Source organism: Asparagus officinalis, chromosome 1, assembly GCF_001876935.1.
Source record: "Asparagus officinalis chromosome 1, Aspof.V1, whole genome shotgun sequence".
NCBI lineage: Eukaryota > Viridiplantae > Streptophyta > Magnoliopsida > Asparagales > Asparagaceae > Asparagus > Asparagus officinalis.
The window spans coordinates 115,627,303-115,654,546 of record NC_033794.1 but is presented as its reverse complement, the minus strand read 5'-3'; the positions used below and the strand labels follow the sequence as shown (position 1 = coordinate 115,654,546).

At 35.5% G+C, this 27,244-nt stretch overlaps 2 protein-coding genes across 4 annotated transcripts in view; both read left to right on the top strand.

Annotated features, from left to right (window-relative positions):
- LOC109829128 (pentatricopeptide repeat-containing protein At1g74750-like) lies at positions 17,005-22,443 on the top strand. Of its 3 annotated transcripts, XM_020396237.1 has the most exons (3): positions 17,009-17,158; positions 17,990-18,055; positions 19,710-22,443. In XM_020396237.1, the coding sequence occupies exon 3, from the start codon at positions 19,750-19,752 to the stop codon at positions 22,312-22,314; it is 2,565 nt and encodes an 854-aa protein (XP_020251826.1). In that variant the 5' UTR covers positions 17,009-17,158; positions 17,990-18,055; positions 19,710-19,749; the 3' UTR covers positions 22,315-22,443. The 3 variants fall into 3 exon arrangements, with proteins under 3 accessions (XP_020251824.1, XP_020251826.1, XP_020251825.1); XM_020396235.1 differs by lacking the exon at positions 17,990-18,055 and having other exon boundaries at positions 17,005-17,158; XM_020396236.1 differs by lacking the exon at positions 17,009-17,158 and having other exon boundaries at positions 17,180-18,055.
- LOC109829127 (signal peptidase complex subunit 3A-like) overlaps positions 26,016-27,244 on the top strand; it is a 6,996-nt gene continuing 5,767 nt past the window's right edge. Inside the window, exon 1 of the mRNA XM_020396234.1 lies at positions 26,016-26,220. Coding sequence (XP_020251823.1) covers positions 26,095-26,220 — 126 coding nt within the window. The 5' untranslated portion in view covers positions 26,016-26,094. The remainder of the gene's footprint in view (positions 26,221-27,244) is intronic.

The window sequence follows — 27,244 nt, the reverse complement described above, 5'->3', positions numbered from 1 at the left end:
TATCAAACATATTATTAATAAGAGTTTTAGAGTTCATACCGACCGTTCCAATTCCTACCACTTGACCCTTGTTGTTGTCACCGAAGGTAACGGTTCCTCCATCTTTAAGTTGTATGGAAGAGAATAAGTCCTTGTTCCCGTTGTTCCCGGTCATGTGCTTGGAACAGCCACTATCTAAAATCTATTTTTCCTTTTTATTAGGTACCTGCAAAATAAAAGAAATATGTTTTGGTACCCTTTAACTTTTGGGTCCATGAGATTAGCATTTAGGAAACCAAACCCAATAAGAATTTGGTTTATTTTTCTTTTGCATAGAAGAGTATGTTTTCTCATTACTGGAGTTAGAAACATATCCTAATCCTTGTTTACTCTTAGCAGGTAATTGATAAGAAAGTAGATTATCTAGATTCTCTTTTCCTTTGTTAAATTTACCTACATTCATTAATATAGTTTCATATTTGGTTTTAAGACTTTTAACATTATCATCCAAATTTGAAATACGAACTTTAAAGAAATCACATTCTTTTTTAAGAAGTTGATTGTGACTAGATAACTTGTAATTTTCAGAAAATAACTCTTTATTCTTCTCTTTAAGATCTTCTATTTGTGAAGCATAAGGAGAGACTAAAGTGTTATTCAAATTTTCATTTTCATTTTTTAATATTTTAAAAGAAGAATTTAGTTGCTTGTATTTCAAAAATAATTCGTTAAATGCGTCAAGTAACTCATCATGATTACTTACTTGATCATCATCAGATTCATTTGCCATAAAGCACATATTCGCTTGATGATCTTCTTTTTCCTCTTCTTCATCTGAAGATGACTGGTCACTATCATCCCATGTTATCGACAAAGCCTTCTTCTTTTTGTTCTTCACTTGTTCATTCTTGTTCTTTGTGAACCCGTTGAAATTGTTAGAAGACTTCGACTTTAACTTTTGTTGTAGGGGACAATCTTTCTTGTAGTGTCCTGGCTTATTACAACCAAAACAAGTGACTTTGTTAGTATCTTTGAATTTACTAGAAGAGAACTTACCTTTCTTCAAGAATTTTCTGAATTTGCGTGTGATTATTTCAAACTCTTCTTCGTCATCGGAATCCTCATCATCAGTAGATGCTTGGAAAGCAAGAACCTTCTTGTTCTTATCTTCATTATCCTTTTTCCGATCTTCAAGTTGCACCTCGTATGCCATCAAATTCCCTATCAAATTTTCTACTGTCAATGTGGATAGGTCGTTGGCTTCCTCTATTGCGGTAGTCTTCTTCTCCCAATCCGAAGTAAGAGCCCGGAGGATTTTCCTAACCATCTCCACTTGTGTATAGACCTTTCCTAACACAATTAGGGAGTTGATGATGTCGGTGAACCTTGTGAACATTTCACCAATTGTCTCGTTGTCGTTCATCTTAAACATTTCAAACCTGTGCACTAAAACAGAAATTTTTGAGTCTTTAACCTTAGAAGTTCCTTCGTGGGTTACCTCAAGTGTGTGCCAGATTTGATGTGCAGTGTTGGAAGTAGACACGCGGTTGAATTCATTCTTATCCATTGCGCAAAACAATGTATTCATTGCCTTGGCGTCAAGATTCGCATTTGTCATTTCCACCAACGTCCATTCAGAGTATGGAGTAGTAGGTTTGTTGTAATCAGACTCCACTATGTTCCAGAGATCGAATCCTATCGATTGATGGTAGATCTTCATCCTACACTTCTAGTAGTTGTAGTTGGAACCATCGAAAAGTGGTGGTCTTTGAGTAGAATGTCCTTCCTTGAACTGTGATGTAGATGGTGTAGCCATTGTTATCCTTGATCAACCCGCTCTGATACCAATTGTAGGATCGCTGTCAATGGCACTCAAACACTAGAAGGGGGGTTGAATAGTGTTTATGAAATCTAATGCGGAAACTTTAAATTTTAATAAAATAATATCACAAAGAGTAAGAAAGATCAAACCAATGTGTAGACAATCACAGAAAATTACATACGCAAACATAAGGATTTATACTGGTTCGGTACTCCAGACCTACATCCAGTCCCCAAGCCTCGCTTGAGATTTCTCCAATATTTCCACTTGCATAACCGCAAGCACTTGCAACCCGCAAGCAAACAGTACAACCTTGACAATCTTCAATTGCCAATGCCACAACAATCTCTTCTTTCAATAGATTATCAAACTGAAACAAAATGGTACAACTCTTTCTCTTCCTATAAGCCTTGATGTGTAGATGTGAGTGACTTACAATAGGCTATAGAAATGGTTTTTGTTCTAGAGTAATGGAGTTTTAATCAAGAACAAAACTGAAAATAACACTCAGTTTTTTTCTTCAAAAATGGAGTTAAGAACTCAAGAAAAACTCAAGTTTATGGAAAGGAATCCTATTCTTTAACTTCAGAACTTAACACCTATTTATAGGCACAAGTTTAGTTCAAATTATTTCAAAAACAACTGCCAAAACGTTCATAAAATGTTCAAATCATTTTAAAAAAATGACAGTTAGAAATGACTGTCTGGTCGACCAGATTGAGGCCTGGTCGACCAGACAGGCTTCCTGGAATTTTTCTGTCCGAGTCTGGAGCCTCTGGTCGACCAGGTCCATATCTGGTCGACCAGACAGAGATTTTTCTGAATCTCTGTTTCTGGTTCAGTTATATCTGGTCGACCAGATATTTCTTTGGTCGGCCAGAAACTATGTTATACATAGTTTTAATAATTTAATAAGTTATTCATTTGTTGATTATACTTAGGATTATACTTAGAATATTTTCTATGATCTTCTAAGTGAGTAGTGTGTGTTGTGTGTGTGATCAAGGCTTGTACAAAGATTCTAAAAGAAAAGACAGAATTACATCTTTTGAACTTCATCTTTTGATCTTTGAAATATTGTCTTTGAAATAGCCTTAATAACTTGATTGTTGCTTTGAGATGTATATCTTGAATCTGTAGTAAAATATGTTAGATAAACAATAATTTGTTATCATCAAAATACAAGAGATATTGTAACATCAACCATGTTCCCAACAATAACTGGTTCACATCTCACGAGAACCCATAAACATTCAAACAACAAAGTCATGTAGCTAACCATCCTGTAACAAATCACTGGTCTGCCTCTCACATATAGTCAAAACTCATATTCACGAATAACCGATTGTTCACAAATCATCCACACGTAACGTTTCACTGCCACCCACAAACCTACTCCAGTGCTACACAGGAATATCGCTGGTGCGATCCTGGAGATAATCAACAATCACAATATCACATCACCTCAGACCCACCCCAACGCTACACAGGAATATCGTTGGTGCGAGCCTGGAAATAATCAACAACCACATATCACGACACCTCAGACCCACCCCAACGCTACATAGGAATATCGTTGGTGCGAGCTTGGAAATAATCAACAACCACATATCACGACACCTCAGACCCACCTCAACGCTACACATGAATATCGTTGGTGCGAGCCTGGAAATAATCAATCACATCATCACCTGAACCAAGAATTTCCCATCCTAACTCTCCTCATTTTTCTAAGTTAATCATAATCTCATTTGAAAACTCAGGTTCACCGCCTAAACTCACACATGTCACTAAGTCTGTTCATGACGCACTAGGCTACTAAATCATGAACTACTAAGGTTCTCAATACGTTAATAGATCATGAATATAGTATGGCATGTTAAACATGATTAAATAGGTTTATGAAGCAGAAATGAGAACTATAATGAACATGAAATGCATAAACAAAATACTATAGCATGAATGTAAAACATGAGGGGCTTCATTATTATCTTACCACTGGGATGTCCGAACTTCTCATACAAATTATCCGTACTTACGTATTCTCTAATATAATAATATGGTAAAAGAAAACTAGAAACCGATGTCGTTTTGCACATGAAATGTCACGCTCTACGACAATCAGTCATACTATCATAACTACTAAATATTCTTTTCCAAAATTATTCTTTAAAACTATTTCTCATAATAACTAGTTTAAAACAAAAATATTTATGTAATATATATATATTAATTCATTTCTGCATGACAAGTAATATTTTCCTATTTTATAAATTTCCCTTAATTAATTTCTTTTCGATAAAATTTCATAAATTCTAATTTTAACTCATAACTTATCATTTCATGTCTGAAAATATTTGAACAATGATACTGCCTTTATTTTGTTTTTTCCAGCCTGTATTTCGGATGCCCTGCTTTTCGAATTTTGTTGGTTTTGTTTTTTCTTGATGGGAATGGATGCCATGACAATTGGCAATATGTTGGATTGTTCTGGCTGCTGGAAAAGTTGCTGGATATGTTGTTGGAAATGGCAGTAGCGCACTCTGAAACTCATTGTAGCAGGACCTGGCTCATGCTGCTGGAAATGGCGATGCATTCATGTTAAAATTACTGTAGCAGAGGGTATTGTTGGCTTTTTTCGGCTGTTGGATTGAATGTTCCAGCCGAAATGATATATGTAATTATGGATGATGGCCTGGTGGTTGTTTCTCATGCTGGGCGCTGGATTTATGGTTTCCAGTTTGTGGATGTTTCATATGCAACAGGGATTCATATGAGCTTGCCTTCTCATGTTTGAAATTTGGCCCATAATGTTTTTATGTGGTGGCGGATAAGATTGGTTTTGTGGAATGTATTTTGTATTTTGTAATTTTGTGCAGGAGCTACATGTTCATCAGCTCACATTTATAGTGTAATAGCATTTTGTTTCTTAGATCCTTTTGTAAGAGCGAGGGATGTCTCACTTTTGAACTGATCGCTCTCACGATGAGAGGCAAAACAATGCAATTTCTTTCCATTAGTGATATCTATTGTTTCGGTTTAAAAAAAATATTCGGTTGATTTAGTAATATATTAAATATTTCATTCTTAAACAAGGCAAAATAGAGGTTTGCTGCTGCTCACAAGAAACACCAAAGTGGGCCTTGGGCCGGATTTTTATTTTGAAAATCAATTGAAGTATAATAGGGACTGGACATGGGTTTGTTGCTGCAGATTGTCAAAACCAAAAAGCCTCCGGACTTTGTGTGCTGCAAACATCAAGTGGGCCAAAGCTGCACTTCTTCATCTTTGTTTTGGAAAATCAAATGCAATTGGGCCGAAGGTTGTTGCAGGTGGGATTTCATCAATAGACCGGACTTGAACTTGCTGGACTTGATTTTTCAATTGTTTTTGAAAATCAATTAGGCCTCTTATGTTGGGCTAGAGAAGAACAAAAAGTAAATTCAAAGGTGGAGATTGTTGCTTGGGGCTCAAGATAAATCCAATGGCTCATATTCATTGAAGATTATAAGTAAATCAAATGTATTAAAACTTAGAGAGACACAAATTTAAAATACAATGCTAGAAAAAATAACCTGCCGTGCTTTGCACGGGGTACATACTAGTAAATACATATATAAAAGAATAATTTATTATTTAGTTTAATGCAAACCTTAGCTTGAAGCCATTTTGAGTAAGGTCCTTTAGGCGAGAAAGTGTTGTCTAGTGGTTATGTAATCCAAAAACCAGAGAATGATTTTCTACAAAGTAAAATCATATGTCATATTACCATTAATTTATGAATACATATGAGCAATGCAGATAGTTAGACAGATTGGCATATATTTTCATGAAAAATCAATAGTAAATGGCCAACTATAATCATTATCACAATTAAAATATATAAATTAATGGTATTATTTACTAACCTGATACTCTTAATTGTGGAATAAATCTTGAGTACGAAATTGGAATTGAGATGGTATTATCCTACAAATAAAGAAATAAGTATCAGAAAATTAAAAAACCATAAAAATTTATTTAAAAATATATTGATGCACAATAGTTTATCACAATTAGAATTTTTTTAAGGTGATATATTGATAATATGTGCCTTGGTTAATTTAGGAAATCAATAGGTGGTGTCATGCAAAACTGGAAGTATAATGGGACATAACTTCAAAACTGCACTTGTAAGTTTGGGTAGTGCATGAGCAAAGTATGGATAATGTCTTTGAGTGATAGAGAGTATTGTATAAGATTGAGAACTCAATTATATATGTCGACATATATGCTAGAGGGGTCCATTTGGAAAATATGGAAATTTTGGTGAGTTTTGTGCAAAATGCACTTATGAATTCTAAAAAATTTGAATGTGGATGGTCAAATATCTTGATATTGCATTTTATTTTTATTTATTTACTATACCATTGTTGCAAAAAAGTTTATAATTATCGTAATAAATACAATAAATACAATATTTATAGAATACATCAATTGAATGTTATTTTTGTTGTAATATTTAAAATTGCCTATTTCGGTTGCCCCTATTTGATTCTTATAATCAGGCCATTATGTTAAAATTGATCAATGCTTATTAATAAAAGTTTATAATTACCATAATAAAAATAATATTATATAATACATCAATTGAGATAAATGGATTAACTACAAAAATAATATCTGAGTTTGTTCATGGTTAATGCTTTTATTTCTGTAAGCTATCAATATGCTGTGCTTCTACTATTAATAATTCCACACATTTCAACTTGGGTTGCTTATGCATCTAATAACAAGCTTAGGACTGAAGATGGCAAAAAAAATGCAGATTTGTTTAGAATCTTAGATGACAATTGTCTGCAACAGGTTTATCAACTTTCTAACTAAAGTTACTTATTGATAAGTTATTTTCTTAGGTATGCATCACTCAAGTTATATTGAAATTAGTCCCTTAAATCATAAAATTGATATTAGATCCTCTTCTTTATAAGTTTTTTTTATTAATTTCGAGGTGTTTAAAATTTAGGTTTTTTATTTCCCAATTATAAGTTTTGAAAATTTTAAGACATTCTTTATAAATTTAAAAAAATTATAATTATGAGATATTGAAAGGGGTTCATTCATTAAGAGACTCGTAAGTCGTAAATAACCATAGTTTTAACACATTCGCATCATAGAATATACCTTTAGTTACAAAGGTAATAAGCAAACATGTTGCATTGTGTATTCTGCTTATAAAATTAAAAACATTGTAAAGAGATACGTTCACAAACTAATTATAAACATATGCACTATGCATGATTAAAAATATTGAGTAGATAACAATGGAATATTTTATATTCTATAAAATATTTATATTCTTGTAGATTAATATAAATATTAGGACATTTAGTTCACATGGATCTTCTAACCGGCACCATTAGATCACAAAAATTAGGTTAATATAAATTAAGGGACTGTAGGTTAATGGGGGCTGCTGTGACATTGATTTAAGTTAGAAGTCGGGATCTTTTTCTTGGCTTAATTGAGTAGATATTTAATTTATGATATTATATAACCTCATCCATGTGTATATGGAAGCATGAAACTCCAAGCTCCAGCCCACGAGATTACCGGAGCCACCGAGCTCCTGTGTACAGTTTTTTATAGAAAACCCCCAACCTTTTATATTTGCAAGCAAGCCCATATGACCTTTCTATTCCTATAAATAAATATATTTCTAACCATGTGCATAATTTTATCTATTAATTCAAATCTATTTTTATGTTATTAATTTTAATCATGCTAATAAAAATATATTGTTATAAATAATTGACAAGTATCACTAACAAAATAATTATTAATCTATTTATAACAATAATACAACATACCTATTGAAGAAGACACTAATAAAAAAGGTTATGAAATAAGGGGACCAATTATTATAAATAATTAACAAGTATCACTAAAGAATAATCATAATCATGAAGATAAAAGGAACATACATGTTGAAGGAGATGAAGTTACTATGAAAATTGTGTAATTTTTTATTTATATGTAGGTATAAGGTGTTGCATGTGATATGATAACGATTACAATTAGAGTTCTTTTTGTATAAAGATTGTAAATTGTACAATTTTCGGATTAGAATTGTTATAAATAGAATATGTGGTCTTATCTATCATTAAATACAATTAAAAATTAGAATTTGATTAGGATTTAGATTGTTCAAACTTTAAAGTTCACAAGTAATTAGGATTAGAATAAATACAAACTAAAAACATCCCATAAACTAAAAAGGATATGAGACTTATCCAAGACTGTAGCTTTCATATGTGGGTTGATATTTAACTTATGATATTATATAACCTCATCCATGTGTATATGGAAGCATGAAACTCCAGGCTCCAGCCCACGAGATTGCTGGGGCCACCGAGCTCCTGTGTGCAGTTTTCGCAGAAAAACCCCAACCTTTTATATTTGCAAGCAAACCCTTATGACCTGTCTATTCCTATAAAAAAATATTTCTAACCATGTGCATAATTTTATCTATTAGTTCCAATCTATTTTTATGTGATTAATTCTTAATCTTGCTAATAAAAGGTAAAAGAAATTAAGCAAATACAAGCTAGTAAATAACAAATATCACAATTGAATCAAATACACAATATTACTAAAGAAAAATAATAAAGACAATAATACAACATACCTGTTGAAAAATACACTAACAAAAGAGGTTCTGAATTAAGAGGAGACAAATATCACTAAAGAATAATCATAATCATGAAGATAAAAGGAACATACATGTTGAAGGAGATGAAGTTACTATGAAAAAGGTGTAATTTCTTTGTTTATATATGGGCATGAGGTGTTGCATGTGATAGGACAACAATTACAATTAGAGTTTTCTTTGTATAAAGATTGACTTATCCAAGACTGTAGAATAAATACAAACTGAAAGTATCCCATAAACTAAAAAGGATACGAGACTTATCCAAGACTGTAGCTTTCGTATGTGGTTCTTCAATATTACACTATAATCCCATCACAGTTCCCAATTAGAAGTGATAGAAAGTATCTACAATTATTTCATCTTCCATCTACACTGTCTAATACTATCTTATCTATTTACATAGCTACATGCTTGCGTCTTTTTTCTTTTATTTTTTTAAGTAGCCACGTTTTGAATCACTTATCTTTAGAAATATATGTTGGATGCTTTGTTCATGAAAATGCAATTTTGCCTTTGTGAATAGTCTCACATTGGAAAATGAGATGAATAGTATAGGGTATATAATGGTTCTCTTTTTATTGGGCTTTGAATAGTGTTTTGGGTTTTGTGGGCTTTGCATATCTATCTCACACGCGCGCGCACGCCACGCTACGCCTCGCCACGTCGCACCGCACACATTTTTGCTTCTCAAGCTTTTACTTTTGCACGTTTTACACGTTCTGTAACGACTGCATGCGGGTAACGGAAGCAAGATTTGTGCGTAACGGTCCCTTGGATTCAGCGGGGGTTACACTTCTCCTCCAAAACCTCAGCTAAAAATCCCAAGTCAAAAGACAGAAACAGCCCCAACAACGGTAATAAAACTAGCCGTTGGAAGCTGAAAAAGCTATCGTCGGTCGACTGGAAATTTCATCGGTCGACCAGAAATTTTATCGGTCGACCGGACCGGTCGACCGAGAGACTCTCTGTTGCCCAGTGAGCATATGAACTCAGGTTCGATCGACCGGTGCGGCAGGCTTGGAGCTCATTCAGAGACACACCAACGAAGAGAAGAACAACTTCTAAGCTCTCTTCTTTCTCTCCTCTCATTTTTCCAAGAAAATTTCGGCTACATATTTACATTTATATTTTGGGCAACCATTTTCGTCTGAGCATAAGCTCTGTGACTCACGCCCGAGTGCAAAGGTCGGCCGATTCTGGGGGGTTTTACCGCTAGGGGAGAGGGGACAAATTGAGCCAGGACGATAGGCGGGTCCTCAATTTTCTAGGGCAGTGACATCACGACTGCTCCTGATCAGGCCTGAATTTTCTAACTCTTTAATTTGGATTTTCTATTATTATATTCCTGTTATGACAGCAATCTAGAAGATTGATTAAAATTTTTTGCTGTTAATTTAAATCCCAAAAAAATTGTTCATCGGGATTACTATTCACCCGAATCTTCATATATTGTAATTACTTGTTGTATTAGTTATTTGTTTTAATTTGTTGCATCTAAATTAGTTAAAAAAAATTTGCATTGATCAACCTCTAGTACTATCCTTACCTGGCCAAACTACCCGAGTAAAACTTTAATCTTTTTACTTTTAGAGTTTTTGGTTAAGAGCAGGTTTAATTAAGTTTCTGGTCTAGTAGTATTGACAAAATTCTTTATTTGATCATATTACATCTACCTAGACTAGTAAACTCAAATTGGGCTTATGGCAATTCCTGATCATTCAAAAAGTATCAAACCTAAGAAGTTCACCAGTGTCAACTATAAACGATGGGCTAATTAGATGAAATACTGGCTCACTATCTTAGGTCTTTTATCTGCTATTGACACTCCTGAGTCTTCTACTAGTGGTTCTCAACCTTTGACTCCTGATCTTGCACAGCCTGCTCCTTCCACTTCTGGTTCTGGTGCTAGCTCTTTTTCTAGCTCTATGAAACCAGAAGAAATCAACTATCATTGTTGTCATATGATTCTTAGTGCACTTGCGGACAACCTTTATGGCATATACTATGAGTTCAAAAGTGCAAAAGACCTATGTAATGCTCTTGAAGCAGAATATGGCTATGATGATGCCAGAATTCTGCGTTTCACCTCCTCCTCCTTCAATAAGTTCATGGTGGTTGATGACAAGCCCATTAATGAACAAATTCATGAATTTCTAGATTTCCTCCGTCATCTCCAATCAAAAGGAAACACTTTTACCGACGATTATAAAATTTCCTATTTGATTGATAAACTTCCTCTCTCCTGGTCTAAATTTGCTGTAGATCTCCGACACAAGCAAGAAGATCTAACCTTAACTGAAGCCCTCAAGACTGTTCGTATTGAAGACCAGCATAGGCAAAATTCTAACACCAAGAATGAAACAAAAGCTAAAGTAAACTTGGTAGAGGATAAGCCTAAATCTAAGAATTTCAAACCCAAAGGGAAAAAATTCAAGAAAAATCAACAATCTTTCAACAAATATTCCTTCAAACCAAATCCCAATTCTTCCAGCCATAAGTCTGATGGAAAGTTCTGCTTTGTTTGTGGTAGAACCAACCACATGGCTCCCAACTGTTTCTTTAGGAAGAAGGAACCGGCTAAACCTGTTCCTAAAGGAAATGGATCCAACAAAGTTAATATGATTGAAATGAATCCAACCTCTTTCAGGTTAGCCTCTTCATCTCATCTTGTAAATTCTATAACTTCTTCCACTGATTGGTATTTGGATTCCGGAGCAAATATCCACGTCTGTAATGATCGCTCTTGGTTTTCAAATTATCAGGAATCAAGTAGAGGAAGCATAAGCTTAGCAGATGACTCCACTAAATCAATAATAGGAAGTGAACGTATAGAGCTCACCATGACTTCTGGGAAAGCTCTTCATCTTTCAAGGCGTTTATCATGTTCCTTCTCTCGGTCGCAATCTGATTAGTGAATCTCTTCTTCTTAGAGATGGTTATAGGATTGTAAAAGAATCTAACAAATTTGTGATTACAAAGAGTAATGTTTTCATAAGAAAAGGTTTTATCTGCAATGGCCTTTTCAAACTTAATGTAATCAATTCTAGTTCTAATAAAATTTCTGAGTCTTCTGTTATACAAATTGTTGAATCTTGTGATGTCTGGCATGGAAGACTTGGACATGTCAATTTTCAAACCTTGCAGAGAATGAGTAAATTAAACCTTATTCCCAAATCTTCTCAATGTCAATTTTCAAACCTTGCAGAGAATGAGTAAATTAAACCTTATTCCCAAATCTTCTCATGATACCTCATCTAAGTGTGAAATCTGTGTTCAAGGGAAACACACTAAAAAACCCTTCAAGTTTATAACTAGAAACTCTGAACCCCTCGAATTAATTTATAGTGATGTGTGTGACTCAAACCAAGTTCTCACCCGAGGGGGTAGGAGGTCTTTTGTGACTTTTATAGACGATCACTCCAGATATTGTTACACCTATCTTCTCAAAACTAAAGATGAAGTCTTAGATAGGTTTAAGGTGTATAAAGCTGAATCTGAGAACCAACTTGACATGAAGATCAAGATTCTAAGATCTAATCGTGGGGGGGAGTATACCTCAAATCATATGACTGAATATTGCCAAGAACACGGTATTATTCATGAGGTTACTGCTCCCTATACACCACAGTCTAACAGGGTAGCTGAACGAAAGAGTAGAACCCTAATGGACATGGTGAACTGTATGTTACTCAGTTCAGGAGCACCTGAAAATCTCTGGGGTGAAGCTCTTCTTTCTGCTTGCTTCATTCTCAATAGGATTCCCCAGAAAAATTCTGATACAACTCCTTATGAATATTGGAAGGGGAGGTCTCCTAATCTGAATTTCTTCCAGGTTTGGGGTTGCTTGGATAAAGTAGCTATTCTCGAACCTAAGAAGAGAAAAATTAGTTCTAAGACTATAGATGCTGCTTTTATTGGATATGCACTAGATAACAATGCTAACAGATTTCTAATCATCAACTCTGAAATCAGTGACATATCTAACAATACCATCATTGAAGCAAGAGATGCAGTCTACTTTGAAAACATCTTTCCTTTCAAATCTAAAATCTCAGAATATCCCAAATCATCCATTCCTTCTGATCTACCATCCTCCAGTTCTTCTCAAACTCTTGATATTGAACCTCGAAGAAGCAAAAGAGGTAGAATCGAAAATGATTTTGGAGAAGACTTCCTTACCTTTCTTGTTGAAGGTGATCCAAGCTCATTCCAAGAAGCAATGGATTCACCTGAATCTCCTTTCTGGAAAGAAGCCATTGATAATGAAATTAAATCTATCATGGAAAATCATACTTGGATACTCACCGACTTACCTCTAGGTTGTAAACCTATTGATTATAAGTGGATATTCAAGAAGAAACTCAGAGCTGATGGTTCCATAGATAAATTTAAAGCTAGATTAGTAGCTAAATGCTATACTCAACAAAATAGCATTGATTATTTTGATACCTATTCTCCTGTAGCCCGAATCTTAACTATCAGAGTATTATTAGCCTTTGCTGCTATACATAAGCTAATCATACATCAGATGTATGTCAAGACTGCTTTCTTGAATGATGATTTAGATGAAGAGATCTATATGCACCAACCTGAAGGCCTCATTGCCAAGGGTCAGGAAAACAAAGTCTGTAAGCTTGTTAAATCTTTATATGGTCTTAAACAAGCTACTAAATAATGGCACCAGAAATTTGACAACATCATTGCACAATATGGCTTCACTGTGAATGAACACGATAAATGTGTCTATTCTAAAGTGATAAACAATGACTATATCATTCTCTGTCTCTATGTTGATGATATCCTTATCTTTGGAACAACACTTGAATTAATTTCAAAGGTTAAGGATTATCTTTCTAAAAACTTTGATATTAAAGACTTAGGTCTTGCAGACATTATACTTGGAATGAAAATCTCTAGAGACACTAGAGGAATATCTTTGAGTCTTTCCCATATCATTGAGAAAATGCTAATCAAATTCAACTTTCATAACTCTAAACCTGTTTCCACACCTTATGATTCTTCTATATCCTTGAAGAAGAATGAAGGTGATCATGTCTCCCAATTGAGGTATTCTCAGCTGATTGGATCTCTTCTTTACATATCCAACCGGACCAGACCCGATATAGCCTATGCTGTAGGGAGACTGAGTCGGTATACTAGCAACCCTAGCAAAGATTATTGGACTGCCTTAGAAAGAGTATTCAAATATCTGAAAGGCACAATTGACTATTGCTTGACTTACACTGGTTACCCTGATGCTATAGAAGGGTATAGTGACGCCATCTAGGTCACGGATTCGAACAATATAAAGTCTACATCTGGATATGTATTTCCTTTTGGTGGTGCAGCTATATCCTGGAAATCTTGTAAGCAAACTGTAATTGCCAGGAGCACCATGGAGTCTGAATTGATTGCTCTTGATACTACTTGCACAGAAGCCGAATGGTTAAAAGATCTTCTCTCTGAACTTCCTTTGGTTCCTAAACTCTCTCCTCCTATTTCCATTCACTCTGATTCTAGATCTACCATAGAGCTTCTAAAGCAAGTACATGTAAATAAAAAACATAAAAAACATATTCAAATAAGATATAAGTCTGTACAACGCATGTTAGACAAAGTTGTGATCTTGGACTTTGTAAAGTCTGAGAAAAATCTTGCTGACCCTTTGACTAAGGGATTATCCAGGAGTGTGGTTCTGGATTCATCGAGGGAGATGGGGTTAAGCCCATAAATAAGGTCACTAACAGCGGCAACCCAATCCTTATTTGGAGACGTAGTCCCAATGTCGGTTCAATGTGGTAAAAACAAGCTGGACAAGTAACTCTCGTGTGGAGCATCGACCTAGATATATTTATATATCATTATGTAGCATTTTCTACTACCTCTTCTATATGATGACGATGCTCTTATGATACAGCTGGCTAGGCTGAATTTTACTCTTAATAAGTCCAACGTGTGTATTATGGGGGGTATTAAATAAACAGCTGTAGTACCCTTTGAGGACTTACCTACGTGAGAGGAACCGTGATGGCCGTGGTTGGGGGGGCCAGGGCTGACCCCTAGAAACTCTCATGGGTCGATTTTTTGTGAGCATGACCTTTAACGCTCAACCCGCTTAGCTCAATAGATGAAAACATATTGTGTGTGTTTTTATCAATACCTGATCCAATGAGCCTAATTCAATGCCTAGTCCATTATGTCCCTCAGGTGGTGATGAACTCACTAAGGAAAGGTTCAAAGCCGAAAGCTACCTCTCCCGAATTCACGATACGAAAGGTTGCCCAACCTATATTTTTTTTTTGATTTATTTATTGATTTATTATTTTTGAATTTTTAGTCAATATTGCCTTTTGGGGGGACTGTTAGATGCTTTGTTCATGAAAAGGCAATTTTGCCTTTGTGAATAGTCCCACATTGAAAAATGAGATGAATAGTATATGGTATATAGTGGTTCTCTTTTTATTGGGCTTTGAATAGTGTTTTGAGTTTTGTGGGCTTTGCATATCTATCTCTCACACACGCGTGCGCGCGAACGCACGCCACGCCTCGCCACGCCTCTCCCGCACGCGCGCGCCACGCCGCACCGCACACGCACATATTTTTGCTTCTCAAGTTTTTATTTTTGCACGTTTTACACGTTCTGTAACGGCTGCATGCGGGTAACGGAAGCAAGATTTGTGCGTAACAGTCCCTTGGATTCAGCGGGGGTTACACTTCTCCTCACCTATATAAGCAGGCTTGGAGCTCATTCAGAGACACACCAACGAAGAGAAGAACAATTTCTAAGCTCTCTTCTTTCTCTCCTCTCATTTTTCCAAGAAAATTTCGGCTACATATTTATATTTATATTTTGGGCAACCGTTTTCGTCTGAGCATAAGCTCTGTGACTCACGTCCGAGTACAGAGTCCGGCCGATTCCGAGGGTTTTTACCGCTAGGGGAGAGGGGACAGATTGCGCCAGAGCGATAGGCGGGTCCTTAATCTTCTAGGACAGTGACATCACGACTGCTCCTGATCAGGCCTGAATTTTCTAACTCTTTAATTTGGATTTTCTATTATTATATTCCTGTTATGACAACAATATATTTTAAAAATTACTTTCAACGGACCCATCAAGATAGTGCATAAATATAATTTATGGGTTTTATTTTCTTCTTCTTCTTTTTTTTTTCCTTTAAGCGGCCACATTTTGAATCACTTATATTTAGAAATATATTTTAAAAATTAGAATTTGATTAGTATTAGAATAGTTTAACTTTATAGGGGTATTTTTGTCTATCGAATTTTTTTTCCAAATTCGTGATTTTAAAGGAAGTATGAAATATAAATAATAATTTTAAAGGAAGTGTGCCGTGTAAGCGTGATTTTAAGATAAGAACATGTTGTAGATATATTTTAGGCAAATGACGGTAGATTTTGATTATATAACTATATTATATTATATTATATTTCTATTTCTACTGCCTTGGCCAACAAGTAGGTGCTGCGCCCTGGAAGCTGGACGATATTTTGACCGGGATTCTGGTAGATGCAATTTGCGATCCGCTACAGCGTTCAATCCTAAATAAGAAAAAAAATCCCATAGTCTTTCCACCACGTGTACTTTACTATTCGCGCCAATGCTAGCATGTTGAAGATACACACACGTGTCTAGCATATGAAACCATCGTATCTTTGTACACAATCCAAGCTTTGTGCGAGTCCAAACAGCAGTACATGGATCAGAGTAATTTGGCCGTACTGAACCGTCGCTGACATTTGAAGAAAGTAAAAACTTCCTTCCAGTACCTAATGCGACTTTTTTTTAAACCCAACCCCTTTGTCAAAAATTTGAGTCCTTTATTACCTCAAGCTTAGGTACCAAATGCTTATACTATACTTATCTGTATTCTTAAGCACCTCTTATCTTTGCATCTCTCTAAAACATAACAATTTTTTTTTTGTTGCATAATTTGATATCTCCTCACTTGTTTTTTTCAGTACTCATATACCCTAATGTTTTAAAAAAGTGCACTTAAGTATCTTGAAGTTTTCAAAACTTGCACTTAAATACCTTCAATTATGCAAACTTAAGGGTATTTAAGTGTAAACTTTAAAAACTTTAAGGTATTTAAGTACTACTTTATAAAAATTTAGGTTATTTAAGTGTAATTTTTAAAAAATTTAGGATACGTAAGTTCTAGCAAAAATAAATGAAGGTATATAAATGAAAATTTTAAAAATGTAGGGTATATAAGTGCTACCAAAAACCAAAAAGGTATATAAGTGAAAAACAGTGAAAGCATGTTGTATTTAAGTGCAAGTAAGTCTAAAAAAATACTCAAATTTCTGCAATGTAGAGGGGGCTCATGACTTTTTTTCCCGATATTTCAATTTGGGTTGTGTATCTTTGATAAGTGGGCCCTAGTACAAATAAACTTCGAAACAGGGGCTTGATATAATTCTCCCTGAAGAAAACAAAAGGACGACTAGGAGGCAGCACAGCATCTTCGTGGCTGCTTCAGTGTCTTTTGAAAGTAGGGTTTTTTTAAAAAAAATTTGTTTTCTCATAAAAATTCGTGGTTTTTAATTTTTCTCTTCTTCTCCTCTCTTTCGCCCGCCGCCATCAAAAGCCCGCGTGCGCCGAGCCCGTAAAAGGCCTGCAGCCATCTTCTCTCTTTTGAGAGGTAAGCAATTACTCCACTAACCTCGACAAAGGAGAGATTTTTTTCAATCATTTTCGGATTTATAGATCCAACCCATTGATTATACTTTAAACCCTCAATCTCTGGAGTACTCTATGCTGTTCAATTGTACTCATGTTTTGTTTATGGTGTTGGGTTCTCTCAGAAAACTTGAGTTATTATTTTTGAGCTTTGGTCTGTAATTGTTGCGAGGATAGATTCGTGATTGAGCTAACATACCCTTTGAATTATTATATATAATTTGTGATAGATATTTTTAGAACTTCTAATAATTATCTAATTTGGTATGGAGCTCTGTGTCTTTCTTTTATTTCCCATTTTTTGCTGCTTTAAATCTTTTTAGTTATCATTTAGGGGAATTAAAAAAATCCATTATTTGCAGGAAACTAGAATCATTTTACTCCTAAACACCAAAGTTTACACCTTTTTTGAATTTGATACCTCAAAGTATTTTTTGGCCTAAAAATATCCCAAGGTTCAAAAAAAAAAGATATAACTTTGAGAGGTATCAAAGTTAATCTTTTTTTAAATCTTTTGTGAACATTGGGACATTTTGTGTGCAAAAGATAAAATAAAATAGAAAAAACCAGGGTGTAAAGGTAATAACTGGTGTAAGTTATGCGGTATTAAGTGAAAATAACCTTTATTAAATGTAAATTCTTCAAATGAAAATACGTTCGACTATGAAACCCCAGTCTTAATCTAAATAGGTTGGATTTTTTGTTATTATCACTAATTTATTGCAAAACAGGATGCAAATGAAGTGTTTTTTGTAATTTCTTTATTTAAAAGTTATGTTTTCCTCTTCAATAGGCTTTTTGGTACATGCTGTTCAATCTCAATCATTGACGAAACAGTCCGTTCTGTGGAGTGAGCATGGTATATCAATTATAATTTTTTTCTTGTTTATGATGCCTTCTAATTTTACTCCGTTGTATACAATTTAAGTATGGATAATTAAAAAGATATTGTGTAGTTGTTTCTTCTATCTGGATCAACTTGATCCGTTTGGTTAGTCAAATAAATTTTATGTAAACGTTGTAAGCTTGTAGTTGTTTATGTCATTTTACTTGGCGGGTCATGTTAGATTTAGTAGTATTTAGTTATTGGGTTAGTGGGTATGAACCTTTGAGTTTCTATTCAGTTGTATCTCTGTATATTACTCACTTCTAATAAATAATAGTTATATGAGTGTTTCATGACTGTCCGGTCATATCTCTATATATTACTGTTAGTAGTTATCTGAGTGTTTCATAACAGGTCAAATGTCAAATGGGCAATAACACAGAGTTAAATTTAAAAAGTGATTGTAGGCATGTCCTTTTGGTGAAAATTATTAAGTTAGCTTTGGTGAGAAAAAGACATTACAGGAGATAATTGTTTTCAATGACCAATATAAAGGAACTAGGATCATTATAACTGTTTATGCCTATGGAATTCTAATTGGGAGACCCGAGTTCATGTAGATTGCTTAGGCTTTAATTGCCAGAATACCTCAGCCAGAATCTTTGAGACAAGGATGTAAATATCCATAGATGTCTGCGGTTCTTTTTCTCCCTGCCAAGTGGCTTTAGTGGGTTATCGGTTCCCATAAGTTACCTCAGCAAAAAATTAGTGGGAAGTCGTGGAGAGATGAGACTTGCGACCAGTCGCAAGCTTTTTGTTAATTCTCCTTTTGTGCTGTTATGATTTCATAGTTACACTGTCCTGCCCAAGTCCAGTCTGATAAGAGTTGGATGACGACAATGATGAGTTTGCAATGTTTTTTATTTTATTTATACTTTTTTTTGATAGATATTGCAAAGCATATTCCGAGGTTTTGAACTTTCACATTTCTCCATAGGCATCTTATTATAAGATTAAATTGAAATCTCACCAAGTGAATGTTAGAACTTGGTTTTTGGTAGCTGATGTTAATTCATGTTCCATAAGCTGTACCAAGTTCTATTGAAAGAAATGACCTAAAGTATATTGTTGATTCTTTTGGTTATAGGGCTTTCTCATCACATGGTTGCTAATTCCAGTAGTAGGCAAGTCAAGGGAGTATATTTGAAAAGGAAAAAGGAAAAAACATTGGAGTATTGAATTAGGCTAAAACTGGATAATACAGCTTTCTGCATTTATCGGTTTTACTCAAGCTTTATGCATAATATGTTTCTCTAATTTGGTAATTTGTACTCATCCACCAACAGAATGAGCTCCTTATAACTAGTTCTACGATGTTAGCTTCTAGACTTGAACTTGCTAGTTTTGAACCTTTCAAATTTCAAAAAATTCTCTTTCCTATTGTTATCCATTTCTTCCTTGAAATATTTATGGCAATTATGTTTCCTTTAATTGGGTTAATATTCATATTCAGCTTCACTTGCTGCTTTATATGAATATTTATTTCTTAATGGCATAAAATAATCTTTTAGTTACTCAGGTATAGTCTTCTATGATATCTGAAGTAAATCAATAACATCTGCAATTTTCTCTTCGCTTTTGTTGTTGTTTTCTTCTTCTTCATATGTTTATGTTTCTTTGGTTACAGGTGTCTCAGTCTGGATCCAGATAATAATAAATAACTGATCATGTTGAGAACCAAGCAAATTAGCACTCTTTCGCAGTGCGCTAGGACTTTTTATCTCAGTGGCACAAGATGCGGTGGTGCTGATGGAGCTGCGTGTTCTTGCTCTGATGATGATTCTTCTATTAAGGGGAAAACGCCTAATAGAACCGAGCTATCTACTGATGTGGTCACTAAAGCGAGATCTCCTGGTTTAAAAGATGCATTTGGGCCTGTGAATTATCTCAGCCCTCAGAATCGTGCAGTTGTAGGTTCAGGCCCTCAGAATCGTGCAGTTGTAGGTTCAGGCCCTCATGTTAAAATCAATTCTGATGGGGATACCATTGAAGCTCCTCAGAGTTGTGCGATTAATTCATCAATGGCTACTCAAAACTTTGTTAAGGCAGGTGTTGCAACTGTTGGCATGCTTTCTGAGTTAATTAATTATAGGATCCCAAGAGCAGATGACCATGATGATCATCTCTCAACCTCGAATTATGTGATCAACAATACTCCACCAGTTTCTAATACAAGGTCAAATAATGGAAAATCTCGTAACAATGCAAAGTATTCCAAGGTCCAGCCAAGCTCCTCTATCAGCACTGAAGAAAGATCAAATTCTAATTCATCACCTTCTCAGAATAATAATGGAGTCAAATATAGCACATGGAGAACAAAATCTAAGCAAAATAGTCCAGGAACTTCTGCTGGGGTTCATAGATCACAGTCAAGCATACCAGACCAAAGACATCCAGTGCAGCAGAGCGCAAATTGTGACTCTGACACAAGATCTGGAACTAAAATCTCTGATAGGCATATTAAATCTTCTACTAAGTTTCATCATCCAACGAGAAATGCCAGATTCCAAGCTGGAGGTTCTCTATCTGGTACTCGATCTCTACATTCAGTTCGTGCAGTTGAGCTATACCATCACACTCTGCAACAGTTGAAATGGGGGCCCAAAGCAGAGGAAACCCTTGACGGTCTTCAATGCAAATTAGATGTTTTCCAAGCAAATCAAGTGCTAAAACTTCTCCGTGATCATTCTGTGGCTCTCGGGTTTTTCAAATGGTTGAAGCATCAGGCTGGCTTCAAACATGACGAGCATACTTACACCACCATGATCGGCATCCTCGGGCAAGCTAGGCAATTTGGTATAATAAAACGACTTTTAGATGAAATGAAAAGAGATGGATGCTTTCCGACTGTGGTCACATACAATCGGTTGATCCATGCATATGGCCGTGCTAATTACATATCCGAGGCTGTTGAAGTATTTCACGAGATGCAAGAACTTGGTTATGAACCTGACCGAGTCACCTACTGCACTCTAATTGATATCCATGCAAAAGCTGGATTCTTAGAAGTCGCTCTTGATTTATACCGAAACATGCAAGAAGTCGGTCTTTCTCCTGACACTTTCACTTATAGTGCGATGGTAAACTGCCTTGGGAAAGCTGGACATCTTGCTGCTGCTTATAATCTATTCTGCGAGATGATCGACCGTGGATGCATCCCTAATCTAGTGACATACAACATTATGATAGCTTTACAGGCAAAAGCAAGAAACTATCAGAGCGCAGTGAAGCTTTACAGAGATATGCAAGCTGCTGGATTTCGCCCGGATAAGATAACTTACAACATTGTGATGGAGGTCCTTGGCCACTGTGGGCATCTGGATGAAGTGGAGGCCGTGTTCCTTGAAATGCAACGGGATTGGATTCCTGATGAACCTGTCTATGGTCTTCTTGTGGACATGTGGGGCAAAGCTGGGAAAGTGGAGAAAGCACGAGCTTGGTTTCATTCAATGCTCGAAGCAGGCTTGAGGCCTAATGTACCAACTTGCAATTCTTTGTTAAGCGCGTTTATTAAGATGCAGAGGTTCTCCGATGCACATATCGTGCTCCAGAATATGATTGGTATGGGTCTGGTTCCATCTCTTCAGACCTACACTCTTCTTCTCAGCTGCTGCACCGATGAGATAGGCTCTAATATGATATCATGTAGCAAGCTTATGGCTATAACCGGCCACCCGGCTCATAATTTTCTACAGTCTTTACCTAATGCTGAGCCTGGTGGGAAAAATGTTCGAGACCATACTAATCGGTTCTTGGAACTGATACATAGTGAAGACCGGGAGAGCAAGAGGGGTCTTCTTGATGCCGTAATCGATTTCCTTCAAAAGTCGGGTCTCAAAGAGGAGGCTGGATTTATATGGGAGGTTGCTGCACAAAAGAATGTGTACCCTGATTCAGTAAGAGAGAAGAGTTCGTCATATTGGCTTATAAATCTCCATGTTATGTCTGAAGGGACGGCAGTTATTGCATTATCGAGGACTCTGGCTTGGTTTCAGAGGCAAATGTTGGCCTCGGGATTTGGCCCTCGAAGGATTGATATTGTAACGGGATGGGGGAGGAGGAGTAGGGTAACAGGATCTTCTTTAGTTAGGCAGTCTGTTGAGGAGCTGCTGCACTTATTTAGGTTTCCTTTCTTCACTGAGAATGGCAACTCTGGGTGCTTTGTTGGATGTGGAGAGGCCCTTAATCGTTGGTTGCTCAATTCGTATGTCGATCGTATGCATTTGTTGTAGGTAGTGATGTTGCTTAATTGTTATGTGGTGCAATTTTGTAAGTTATGGAGTGCATCATTGGGTTTGAACAATGTAGCAAGTTATTAGAGATATCAGAGCTTTTGCAATTCATCATTGTCATGGTATCAACATGATCGTTATTATTCTATAAGATTTTGTTCTTTTCTGATTGACTTCCTTTTGCAGATCTTAAATTTATGTGCTAATTGCACACTGACCCACTGTAGTATCGCTATTTTGGACTTGTTACTTATTACTCCTGTTGTTTCATTGTTGCAGATGTACCTCCTGGGTTAAATTTTTTACTCTTACCCCCATATATACTCACTAATTTCATCCATAGGCAATATTTGTCAACATCTCACCCAGGGCAAACGAGTAAAAGTAAATTTACCCAGGGGTTCTATTTATAATAATGAAACTATAGGCGTATTGGGTTCGTAAAAGCTATACTGCATGGGGTCTATGTGCAAGCCCTGGATTTATTGATGAAAGACGATTGTTTTCAAGTTCAGGTGTACAGAATCTCTATTATCCTTTTGGTACACGTAGACACCGCAGGAATGGTGTATATAAGTGTAACCTACCTCTTCTTATTCTGTTATTTGATATCTGGAGTGAGTTGGTGTTTTGCTTGTTATTGTAATGTAAAATTTTGAGAGCACAATATGCCTGCAAAAAAAAAAATGTTGCTCCAGAGAATCATCTATTTTACTGTAGAACTCGTCTATTTTGCTGGGAGCCAGTTCCCTTACTAATTATTTCTCTTGTTCTATATTTTACCTGAACAATTTTTCCTCTTGTTCTATATTTTACCTGACTAACTATTTCTCCTCATTTTGTATAGGTTTTACTACTGAAAAGCCATTTAAAACTGCAAGGCACAGACATAAAACGAAGGTAACACTTGCCTTGCTTATATGTATCTCTTGCATTCATTTTCACTTTGCTTTACGCACACAGTCAAAACTTTTATAAGAAAAAAATGCACAGTATTAAGTTCAGAATATCCAATCAGTTCTGTTTGATGGATTGTGATTACTGACGAAAAAGCCATAATGTATATTATAATTTGACTATTCATTAGATGTGAGAGTCACGAAAAAAATTACTTGTGGATGCTGTTCCCTGCACTTAATCAGTTAGTATCAGTGTTATATGGATACAAGATATGGATATCTGATACTGATTACGGTTATATTTATAACTGTGTATGCAGGTATGTATATAAACAGCTGACATAAATGTAAAACGTTATCAAATAAAGAAATAAGTGTTAAGTATTTTCTTAAAGTTTATGAAGTATTATTAAGCGTACAATTGTCTGAATATCCTCAATGGCTCAAAGATGTAAAGTTTTAGTATTGTGGTTATTGATGCGGGAGCTCATGCAAGAAAACTTATCAAGTGGTATGTTCCTTTACTTAGTAGCAGTGTGTTGTATGGGCAAGGGATATGGGTATCAATTGTCTGATACAAGGATTCTGAAATTTGATACTGATCCCTGATTATACTTTACTCTTCATATCATGCAAATATGTATGGTCATAAATTTAAGGAGTGATAAACTAAAGAAGTTAGCGACAAAAAGTGTCTTGATGTTGAAAAAGTTTTATTAGGTATTAAGCGTATTGTTTGGCAATAACGTTAGATATGCAAACCTACTAGCTGTGGTTTTCGTTTCCCTGTTCGCATCAACATGCAGTGCAGAATTGGTGAAGTTTCTGAATAAACTAAGGTGCGGCTTACATCCAACCAAATCTTATGATGCTGCTTTGTTAAACAGTAATATGGGAGTGAAACTTGGATATTGCAACTGATCTTCTTTTATTATTGAGAAAGTCTTCAAAGTGTTTTTGTTAATTTTTGCCGGAGGATTGATCTATCTTTTGCTATTAGACATCGGTCCTGATTAGAAGAATATAGTTGAATTGGGGGTCACTTTTAAAGTATTATATACTGCAATAATGGAATTGATGCCTAGTTTTTGAGTGTTATATACCCAAATAGGCATATCTCTTGCACTTCTAAGTTTCTCTGTGTTCTAGAGGTTGGAACTGAACATTTCCTGCAAACTGATGATCAGAATTCTGTCCAATTTCACTAGCTATAGACTTATAATTTTCCACATGGGATCATTGAACGGTATATTCCTTTGAGAAAAGCGTACCCTGTACTAAAATGCAAACCTTTAACCTTCATATATTGCTTTGCTGAAACTCTGCTTGTCGTAAATTGAGCGGTGGAAACAGAAGTACTGACATATTTTTTTTTACCTTTGCAAAGTAGCTCTTGTTGCTTATTGTTTGACCGAAGGCCAGTGAACCAAGTACTCAAGGGAAAGGATACAACTACCGTGATCGGTTAAGATAATCCTATTTTCATGCAGAGTGTTTTGATATGATTTGTATTTGGGAAACAAGAGCGAAAAGACTCCTGTTACCAAATAATTTTCTAATCATGACAAATTTTGGTAATCAAGTTGCCACCATGAATTATGAAGCCATGGAGATTCCTGGCTTCTGCCAATGGATCGACTCTTGGCATGTTTTTTTTTAATTAATAATCATTTATTTATTTTTTTCCTTTCAAGTTTCTTAGCATGCTAGTGTAATGGGTTTAGCTTCCCCTCCCTTCCATTTATTGGGCCCGCTCTTCTATTCAGGTCCTAAAGAAATTAGGTCTGCATGTGACTGCATCAAAAGCATGAAGTTTTAAAGGCAGAACTTGAACTCGCACAGCTGTATCAAATATTTTAAGATACATTTTAGTTTCATGACCAATAGAATTTGAATCTGGGTTGCTTTAAAACAATCTTAATATTCTTGTAGCTATATCAAAACTCTGAAATTATTGTTAGAGTTGAGGGTTATATTTCTCTAGTGTAACACTCTCAATCCAAAAACGACTTGACTAGTGTATATGGGAGGCGTTGAATTTTATCATAGTAACATGAATTATTAGGGAAGATTGCATAAAACTACTATGTATAATTTTTTTTACTAGCGGAAAAGGGGGAAAAAATTGCATTTTATCGAAATAACCTTTAAAAGATGAATGAACTTGTATGTTATTTAAATGGATACTGGCGGATAATATAAAAGGCTAAAAAAATGTATTTTCCATATGCTAGGGATTTATTTCACAAAACTGTTTAAACTTTGAGGGACTTTGCACATAGTCACCAATAACTTTTTATCGCACACAACCCCCTTAAACTTTTGGTCGTCTCCCAGACTCTTCTGAATTTTTACTCACAGATAATTAGCAAATAACTAAAATATTCTTAAGAGAAAAAAATTTATTAATTCAGTCACTCGTCATTTACTAGTATTATACCCCCTCTCTCCCCAGTTTGGAATATTTTCTCTCAAGGACATTTTGATCATCTGCCAATCACTGATAGGGGGTCCATGGAGAAAAGTTTGAAGTTATTAGGGGGTCATTACGAAACACCCCCATGCTTAGAAGGGCTGTGTGGTATAAAAAGAACAATAGGAGCATTATGTGAAGGAAAACCCTGAGCTTTGGGTGGTTTTATGCCCAAAAATAACAATTTGCAAAATTTGGACCCGCCTTGCTGAGGTGGACCAATCAACAAAAGACTAACAGCAAAGAGCGGTCCCCACCTGTACACAGTACAATCCAGCTCACGACGTTACAAAATCCCGAATAAAAAACCTGTGCTCTCTCTCTCTCTCTCTACCCCTCTCCTCTCTCTCTCTCTCTCTCTCTCTCTCTCTCTCTCTCTCTCTGAAATCTGAATCCGAAACGGAAAAAATGCACTCCGTAGCGTATCGGCTCAACACCCTTGTGAGCTTCTCGGTCCTCCCCTTGGCGTTGATGCTCGCTGCCGCCTCTTTCCTCGATGGGTTCAACTCTCCCACTGTCCAAGCCCATGCCCAGGTAATAATCACCTCTTTCTTTCTCTTGATTATTATTTTTTAGAATGTTGTTTGAAAATTGATTTGACATGGGTCGATATGAACTAAATAAAGAATTCATCGGATGCCCAGTTCAAAAAATGAGTTTAATGGGATGGAGGAAATAGAAAGAGGGTTTTTTTTTTAATGGGTTGATGATTCTTGGAAGGGAAAATGCCCAATTCAAGAAAAAACCCTGTTAAGAAAACCCCACAATTGAAAATAATAAAATTAAAAAGTAAGGATCAATTTAGAAAGGAATTCGTCAAGCATACCCAGTTCAAGAGATAATTGAGAAGAGATGGAGGAAGTTGGGAATTGAGATTGTTTAAGTAGTCAATGTTTTAAAAGGAAAAAAAAACATCAAATTCAAAAACTACCCTATTGAGGGGGACAAAATAAATAAATAAATAAATAAATAAATAAATAAAACCCACATTTTAAGAAAGGAGACCTTGAATGCCCTTTTACAGTGCATATATGTTGAAGAGAGAGAGAGAGAACAACAGAGAATTAGGATTTTACGGTATTGTGACCCTAAAAGACATGATTTTTTCTGTAGCAGAAGTAAATATTTGTAATATAATGTACAAAAGTAATTGTATGTATTTAGCGGGATTTTGTATGGTAAATTAAATATCTAATCACCTTTCCCCCTCCTAATCTATTCATATTTTTTAACATATCATTGGCTCATGGAATTTGATTTGTTATGGGTCTAGGTGAAGCAAATAAGGAATTTATTTGTTGCCCTAGGGTACCCTGTTAATCATTAAGAAAACCCCGCAATTCAACAGAATTGAGGATTAAAGATTTGATTTATTGTGCTTAGATATGGGGCCTTGAAATCTCGCAATTCAACAGAATTGAGGATTAAAGATTGATTTATTGTGCTTAGATATGGGGCCTTCAAATCAGAAAGGGATTCGTCAACATAGGGAGTTCATGAGACAATTGGGAAAGATGATGGGAATAGTTTTTTTTTTGGTGGTGGTGGTGGGGGGGGG

Bases quoted from the DNA above. Each gene is read 5' to 3' on its own strand.
- LOC109829128 (XM_020396235.1), top strand. From the start codon at position 19,750: ATGTTGAGAACCAAGCAAATTAGCACTCTTTCGCAGTGCGCTAGGACT.